At 37.5% G+C, this 8368-nt stretch overlaps 1 protein-coding gene across 1 annotated transcript in view; it reads left to right on the top strand.

Annotated features, from left to right (window-relative positions):
- Positions 1 to 6263: 6263 nt before the first annotated feature.
- The window catches only part of LOC122064227 (F-box/kelch-repeat protein At1g57790-like), a 6172-nt gene continuing 4067 nt past the window's right edge, over positions 6264 to 8368 (top strand). Inside the window, exons 1-3 of the mRNA XM_042627945.1 lie at positions 6264 to 6502; positions 6994 to 7562; positions 7654 to 8074. Coding sequence (XP_042483879.1) covers positions 6465 to 6502; positions 6994 to 7562; positions 7654 to 8074 — 1028 coding nt within the window. The 5' untranslated portion in view covers positions 6264 to 6464. The remainder of the gene's footprint in view (positions 6503 to 6993; positions 7563 to 7653; positions 8075 to 8368) is intronic.

The raw sequence follows: 8368 nt of genomic DNA, 5'->3' as shown, positions 1-8368 counted from the left end.
TTTTTTTTTTTTTTTTTTTTTTTTAAATTGAGTATCATCTATGGATATTGGATTTTTTTATCTTCAAGATGACAATCTAGTTTGTTACATGCTTTTTTCCAACTTAAATTTGTAGGAAATGGATAACCTTTTATTAGATTCTTGTGTATGGTCGTGTGAAAATCTATTAATTTTTTTTTTTTGGATGAATAAATCAATTAGTTTTTATTCATATACAGAATGAGAACAAGAAATGTAAGCATTTGCTTCAGAGATAAATAAATAATAATATATAATAAAAAAAATAAAAAAATAGCGGCGTTTACTAATAAACGACACTATATTTCTTTTGCTTTAAAATAAAAAACATTTCTTGTAGTGGCGTTTAGCCATTTATTAACACACGCCACTATATGTTCATTTGTTTGAAAATAAAAAATTATATTTCGCGGCGTTTATTACTAAACGCCACTATATGCATCCGCGTTCATTAGTTAACAACGCTAGAATACCTACTTATAAAGGCGGATGTAACACGTTAGCGGTGTTAAAATAAACGCCGTTGTATATAATATTTTAGCGGCATTTATAAATAAACGTCACCGAAGTATTTTAGCGGCGTTTGTAAATAAACGCTGCCAAAGTATTTTAGCGGCATTTATAAATAAACGCCGTCAAAGTATTTTAGCGCCATTTATAAATAAATGACACCGAAGATATTTTACGGTGGCATTTGCAAAATACGCCGTAGTTCTTTTGCGGCAGTGGATATAGCGGCGTTTGGGCAGCGTTTGCCATAAATGCCGCCATAGCCATATAGCGGCATTTGCACACTCTACAGTGGCATTTAAAAACGCCGCCATTGCCACTTTTCTTGTAGTGCAACTTGAACAAACTGGTTTGGAGTTGAATCAATGTAGGATTAATCTGAGGTTCAAACCAATTTGTCCACGTGTCACCCTCTCAATGGGGTATTGCACAGAATTGTACAAGATTAGAATTGCAGACGATTTTTATCCGCAAAATTGTGAGGAGATATGAATTTTGTGATCGATGATCTAGTAACCATCTCTCTTCAGATTGACGCTTGTATCCATTGGAGAGGAAAAAAGACAATTTGTGACCACTCCATTAGAATTGAGGACATTGAATTCACTAATAAGGGAGATATAATCTACATCCACCATTTCAAAGGGTTTGATTGGTTTGGCTTTCCGCTGGAATGCAAAGATGCTATTGAGTATTTAAATGTAGAGATAAAAGAGATATCTGGGCATTTGTATTCTTGCCATTTCAATCCTGGTCAGACCAGCATCCTAGTGAAATTCTGTAAGGTGTTGTTCGAAAACAATGATTCTGAAAGGAAAATGCCTAACCAACGATCCAGTGCTATGTTGGTAGCAGATTTCTTCAGATGGTTTGATGCTGACCATGATGATGAAGATGTGGTGGAGGAAGAAGATGCCCAAGAAGAGAAGGAGGAAGAAGAAGATGCCGACGAAGAGGAGGAGGAGAAAAAGGATGCCAATGATGATGCTGAAGAGGTGGAAGAAGAAGAAGAAGAAGAAGATACAGATGATGAGGAGGAGAAGAGGAATAACAGAGCATTGGTGGAAGGGGAAGAGGTAAAGATGGTGAGGCACATCAAGAGAGCTCTTCTTCATGACAACGATGATGAAGCGTCAGATTTTTCTCTTGGCCTGACTTTAACACCCTTTGAAGTGAAATCAAATAATGGATTTAATCTGCAGCAAATGCTGAGCCAACAACCAAACATTAACGATGATGTTCAAGGGTTTCACTCTGATATTGAAGAAGTGGAGAGGAATAATAAAACAATAGATGGTGGGGTTAAGAGTACCCAAAAGTAGTGTTCCTGAACTAGAGCTGGAAAAGAAATTCCCTTCTAACATTTTGTATGTTTGTTGATGCAGCTTGATCAATGAGTGACAAACCTCATTTCATGATGACTACAAGACCATCCAACTAGTTGGAGGCTGGAGAAGTGTGTCCGTGTTGCGTAGGTATATATTTACTGATTATTGTTATTTTTATACTATCACAGTTTTCCAACAATGATCTAAAATAATACATAGGCACACAAATAGGGGTGAAACAAGGCCGGTTAGGCTGAGTTTCTTAAAACCCTAACCCAACCTTAGATCCTCAAAATTCAACTCAGGCCCAACTTAATTCTATCGGATTCATGTTTAGGCCCAACCCTGCTGGGTTCATACCAACCCAACCGGACCCTAACTGACCCTATCAGGGCCAGGTTTGGTTGGGTTGGCCTGGGTTGGATTGACCTTGGCTCCTATAATGGTTGGATTAACCTTGATTGACATATTTTTTTCCTTTCATGTTGCAAATATTAAAAAAATTAAAGAAAAATAAAATACCTATTAGGGCCCTAATTTCTATTATAAAGATGAAAGGTTAAATTTTTGGGTTGGGTTGGGTTGGGTTGGGTTGGGTTGGGTTAGGGTTGAGGCCAGGTTAGAGGTTTTTCAACCCTAATCCGCCCTCAGGTCAAAAAACTTGGTCCAAATCCTATTCGGGCTTAGGGCGAATTCTGATTGTCAGAGCCAAACTTTCACCCTTGACACACATATATTGATATGGTATTAAGTGAAAGGAAATTTTGACATGTGACATTGTCAGATGATGTCTAAACTTTGCTATCGTATCACCCACCTTCGTTTGATTTTCCATCAAATCCAACTTGCCCAGGTTCCAAAATCCTTTGAAGATTGTTTAAGAAATTCACACATGTTTAAAGAAATGGGACTGTTCGATTGAGATGGACCAGGTTAAAAAATTCCAAATACCCCAAATTTTATAGATTAATTTGAATTTTGCAAAATTAGTAAAAAGTTCAAAAACCTTCAATTATTATAGTTGGCAAAAGGTTCAGTGGATATGAATCCATCAATGGAATCGGTTAATGGAAGCACCTTGTTTTGCGGATATGGAAATTTTGAGCTATATAGAAAATTAGGGAGGAAATGCATGCCTCTCCTATCTATTATAACTTTTTTTTCTTCAAACAAAATCAAAAAGGAAAAAAGAATTCAATCTGGAAGCATAGCTTATACAAGCATTCCCATCCTCTTCATGTAAAAAACATTTCTATCCCCTTGTTTGAGGGATGATAGAGACAAACATAAATAATTTCTCCAAGGACTATTTTTCAATCAAAAAACAACTCCATCCCTTTGAACCCTTAACATAATCAAATTTAAGTATTTTAAATTAGGGGTGCAAGTTTGGCCCTGATAGTCCGAACCCACCCTTGGTCCACCCTGATCTGGAACAAGTACCGACCCAAAATTTTTGGCCTTGAGGGTCGGCCTGACCCTGAAATTTCTAACCCCGTGTCAGAGTTAGGGTAAGTAAGGGTTGATGTCTTTGGCCCGCCCAGCCCGCCTTGAACCCGGCTCTGATTTTTTTACCCTAACTTTTGGCCTAATCCGGCCTTGGATTTTGCCCCTGATGTTGACTTTGGATTTTTTGTTTTCTTAGGATGTTCTTCTCTGTGTTTAACATGACAACGGTTTTGAGATCTTCGGATTGTTTGCTTTTTTAATATGATCTTTTTGTTTATCATGACAAATAATTGAAATTTTTTGGATTATTTGTTTTCTTAGAATGATTTTCTCTTTATTTACTATGATAGTTGGAATTATTTGTATTGTTTGAATGTTTGCTTTAGGATTTTCTCCTCATGACAAGTAATTTATGACTTTATATATATATATATATATATATATTTTTTTTTTTTAATCTAGTCTTTATTATGAATTTTTTTTATTTTTTAGTTATATCGTATTTTGCAGGGTCAAGATCAGAGTATACATGGCCTTTGATGGCAAACTAGGGTCAATCAGGGTCAGGGTCAGGGTCAAGGTAAATCAGGGTCATCCCGACCCAACCCTGAAAAATCAGGGCCAATCAAGGAGGGTAAGGGTTGGGTTGAACCTTGAAGGGTTAGGCCTGGATTGAAGTTTTACGGCCCTGAGTCAGGGTCAAGGCTAGTTTGGGCCCAGTTAAGGGGACTCAGGGTTGGACTAGGGTTTTAAGAAGCTCGGCCCCTGTTGCACCCCTACTTTAAATGGAATAACAACTAGGGAGAATAACAACCTGTCCCGTTGTGTGGTTCTATGCCTAAAGACAAATGTGTGGTAAAAGATTGCACTACCCTCACCTTGGTGCCTCCATACCATCTTCCATTGATATAGACATTGGCGCAGTGGTCACGCAAACTGTCAGGTAGGGGTGAAAGTTTGGCCCTGACGGCCCTAACCTGCCCTAGCTCGCCCTAAGCCTTAACAGGGCTTGGGCCAAGTTTTTTTTACCCGGAGGGCCCAACACTAGGTCAAGATCGAGTAGGGCCCAAGTTGGGTTCTAGGCCCAGCCCAACCCAACCCAACCAAACCTTGATTTTTAACCTTGAGTCCCTAATTATATAATATGTGTTATATATATATATATATATATACTTCTTTTACATCATTATTTGTACATATCATTATAATATATACACATTGTAACATAGGTTATAATTTTTTTTTTTTGGTAAAATGTTATAATTTAATATATTACAATGTTCTATGCACACACTGCTCACATTTTTACTTCAAAAATTTCAATACATTATTATAAAGTATAAACGCATCAGTCATCACCCATTTTTTATTTTAGAAAAATATGTTGTAATGATGTCTTTGCATTAGATGTGTGTAAGAACCCGACACAACCAAACCAAGACTGCCCTCAGGGTTGAATTTTTCCAGGCCCTAGCTGGGTTGGGCGGGCTCTGGCCCAATTAAAGGGATGCAGGGTTGGGCTTGGGTTTTAAGAAACCGAGCCCAACCCGACCCTGTTTCACCCCTACCATTAGGATTATATGTGGATCCTCTCCATAGACCCCATGCACCATAGAGTGATCACACGGCTAGGAGGACCCGAGCACACGTCTCGAGGTCACCCCAGCCATGAAATCACTCTATGATTCATGAACTCTATGGAAAGGAATCATATCTGGGTTATATTGTCCATTATTAGACACCCAATGGAACTCATTTCCTTGCAAATCAAAGCTAAACAATAACTCCGCCCAATACCTGATTCTCCTAGGAACAGGCTTATCATCGACTCATGGAATCTCCTATCTTCCATTCCCCTCCCCACCCCACCCCACCCCTTCCCTTGAAGGCTTGTATCTATTAGAGGTTTCTTCTTTTTTCTTTGGGCTTGTTCACGTAGCTGGCAGTGTGCCCTCCGCCCTCCGCCTTCCGCCCTCCGCCCTCTTTCCTCTTTCCTCTTTCCTCTTTCCTCTTTCCTCTTTCCTCTTTCCTCTTTCCTCTTTCTTTCTTGTATAGCTTTCTTTTGGGTTTTCCCAATATATATTTATTCATAAAAAATAAAAATAAAATAAAAATAAAATAAAAATAAAGGGCGAGTGGTAGCAAGACGTACGTATTGCAATCTTATTTTCACTTTCTTTTAATATTAGCCGTCCATTTAAGTTTAGGTTAATCTAAACCATCTATTAGTTTTTTATATTGTAACTGATTCCTAGTTTTTAGGGTGGAGAGATGACGGATGTGGTTACTTAACTTGTCTAATATTTTTTTATATAAATAAATAATAGAAATCCAATATAAGCGGACTCCTTCGATTTTGTTGGGAAATCTCAATTCTCTCTCTCTCTCTCTCTCTTCTTGCTTTTTCTTCAACGTTGTTCATTCTTTCTACAACCGCCATCATCATCATCTCTTTATCTCTCTCTCAAAATAGAATGAGATAAGAAAAAAATCAACATAACTATTTTCAGGCACTGAACATATGAGAGATTGGTAAACAAAACTTCAACTAGACTGGAGAGTGGTGAAAAAGGAAGAAGAAAGAAGGAACAACCTTGAAGAAGAAGCAAGGAGAGAGAGAAAGAGAGAATCGAGATTTCTAAGCGGAATGAAAGAAGGAGTCCACTTATATTGGGATTTTTATTATTTATGTATTTAAATATTAATAATATTAAACAGAGTTGTAAACGGTTACAACTCTGTTAGCAGGATTAACATATTTAACACTTGTCAATCATATCACTTACGTGAACATTCACCGAGCTCCGAACGTTCTGCATTCCTATTTTTCTGCACGTACCGCGACCATTTTGCCAAAAATAAATAGGCTAAACAATAACGCTCTAATTTATTGGTGCCATAATGGAATGAGATACGGCTCGCGTTATTTTCGGTGTGAGAATCTACGAACATTCCAATGGTCAAAACTGTTGTACCACTTCTTCCGAAAAAAAAAAACGTTGTACCATACAAGGAAAAGCTTTTTTTTCTTTCTGGCTATATCTGCAACTCGCCTCTTCATAAATCCAGACTTCCCTGAGAGTTCTACCAAAGAAAAAAAAAAACACTATTTCTACCCTAAAACAATTTCATCTTCTCGCATTCTATCAGGTTTTCTTCATGACGGGAAGAAAAAGGACAGCGAAGAGAGAGAACCCGTAAGTTCTTTCTACTGGGCTTTTCTTTTCATGACTGCTTGTTGGGTTTTAATTTAGTTATAATCTTTAGCTACTTTTAAGTTTTAACTCAGTTAAGTATCGGGAACGACCAGTTTAATGTTTTTAATGGGATTTTTTACTCATGTCTCATCCTAGAACATTTAGAGTTTGAATGGAATCTCATATTTGTATGTCATAATAAGGTTATTCCTGTATTTGCTTCTATGCTTTGTAATAGGATTCAAATATTTAGGGTTTTTGGAGAAGAATTTTATTTTGAATGCTACAGTTTGGGTTTTATTTGTTTGAGTTGAAAGGCCTTTTATTGGGATTAAAGACTCTGTTTTCTTCTAGGAAAAGCAGTATGAGGGATTACAATTAGTATAAATCAATATATCAATATCTGTTTATAGATTGAAGTATTCAAGGGTTTATGTTGATGATATTGTGAACTAAGTTCAATTGCTTGTTGTTTATGCAATGCTGTATAGGGGCAGAGTAGATGAACTGCGGCTTTGGTCTGACCTTCCTACAGTACTCCTGCAGTTCATTGTGTCCAATCTGTGCCTCGAAGATCATGTTCGCTTGTCCTGTGTTTGTAAGGAATGGCGAAATGTTTCCCGTCCACTCCGTGTGGTAAACCAATCTCCATGGCTTTTGTTCTCCCCAGCTGCAGATGGTATAATCAAGTTCTTTGACCCTTTACTAGGCAAGTTCTATTTTGATGAAATCCCAGAGCTAAAGGGCACAGTTATCCACTGCAGCAAAGATGGATGGGTGCTGTTTTCTGGAAATGACAATAGCATTTTCTTATTCGATCTCTTCAGTAAATCAATAATCGATCTTCCCTGTTGCAGTATTTTTCCATTTTCTTCTGCGAAAGTTGCTATATCTTGTGAGCCCACAGTCCCCCTGACTGTAGTTTTTGCAATTAGAACTGAAATTCATGGCAGATGGGTTTTCATTTGCATTTGTCATCCAGGGGATACACAGTGGACAACTTTTGATTACCAAAATTCTGATGATGCCTTGTTCCGTTGTGTGGATGGTCCAGTTTTCTGTAATGGGTTATTCTATTGTTTGGGTCAATCAGCTAATAATTTGGTGGGGGGTATTTGATGCACAAAAATATACTTGGAGTGCCTTTCCAGTGCCTCCACATAATCGTCCCCGTTGGAGCTTTGGTCTACAGAAAGATAAACATATTGTTCAATTCAAGGGGGAGCTTTTATTGGTGTTGGCTTCTTTTCCTAATAAGCCCATTATAAACAAACTCGACTTGACCAAGATGAAATGGGTTGAAATGGAAAGCTTGAATGGTATAACAGTGTTTGTCAGCTCTCACTCTTCTCTTTCAGTAACTGATGTTCCAATAATATCAAGGAACAGTGTCTACTTTACGGGGCCTTACAAGGGAAACTCTTCCTATTTATATTCTCTTGATAAATATAGGTACCATTCTGCTATGCAGTGGCCTAAAACGCCAAGCAGCCTTTCTGCTGAGCAGCTGCGTAAAGTGCCAAGCAGTCCAAAGGAACATTGCAAGAGATTTCTGAAACTTTCTAATTCTCTGTATCTATTTTCTTTTTATTCTGAAGGAAAAAATTACTGTAATAAGTTGCTTCAGGGGGATTTAATTGATACATGCATGGATCATAAATTGAGTATGAGTTGATGACTTTGGATTTGGTTTTCAAACTCTTATTATCAATTCTTTATATCTAACAACCGTGTGTACATCAGTTAGGTTGAAGTTTGGGGCATATTTGTACTATGGAGAACCTGTGACTGACAACCTACCTGTTCATTCACTTCATTTGAAGAACAAAATGCAGGGCATTTGATTTTTTTTTTTTTTTTTTTTTT

The sequence above is a fragment of the Macadamia integrifolia genome, unplaced genomic scaffold (genome assembly GCF_013358625.1).
Source record: "Macadamia integrifolia cultivar HAES 741 unplaced genomic scaffold, SCU_Mint_v3 scaffold1566, whole genome shotgun sequence".
In the NCBI taxonomy this organism is placed as follows: Eukaryota; Viridiplantae; Streptophyta; class Magnoliopsida; order Proteales; family Proteaceae; genus Macadamia; species Macadamia integrifolia.
The sequence above is the reverse complement of the archived record's forward strand: the minus strand, read 5'-3'. Positions and strand labels throughout refer to the sequence as shown.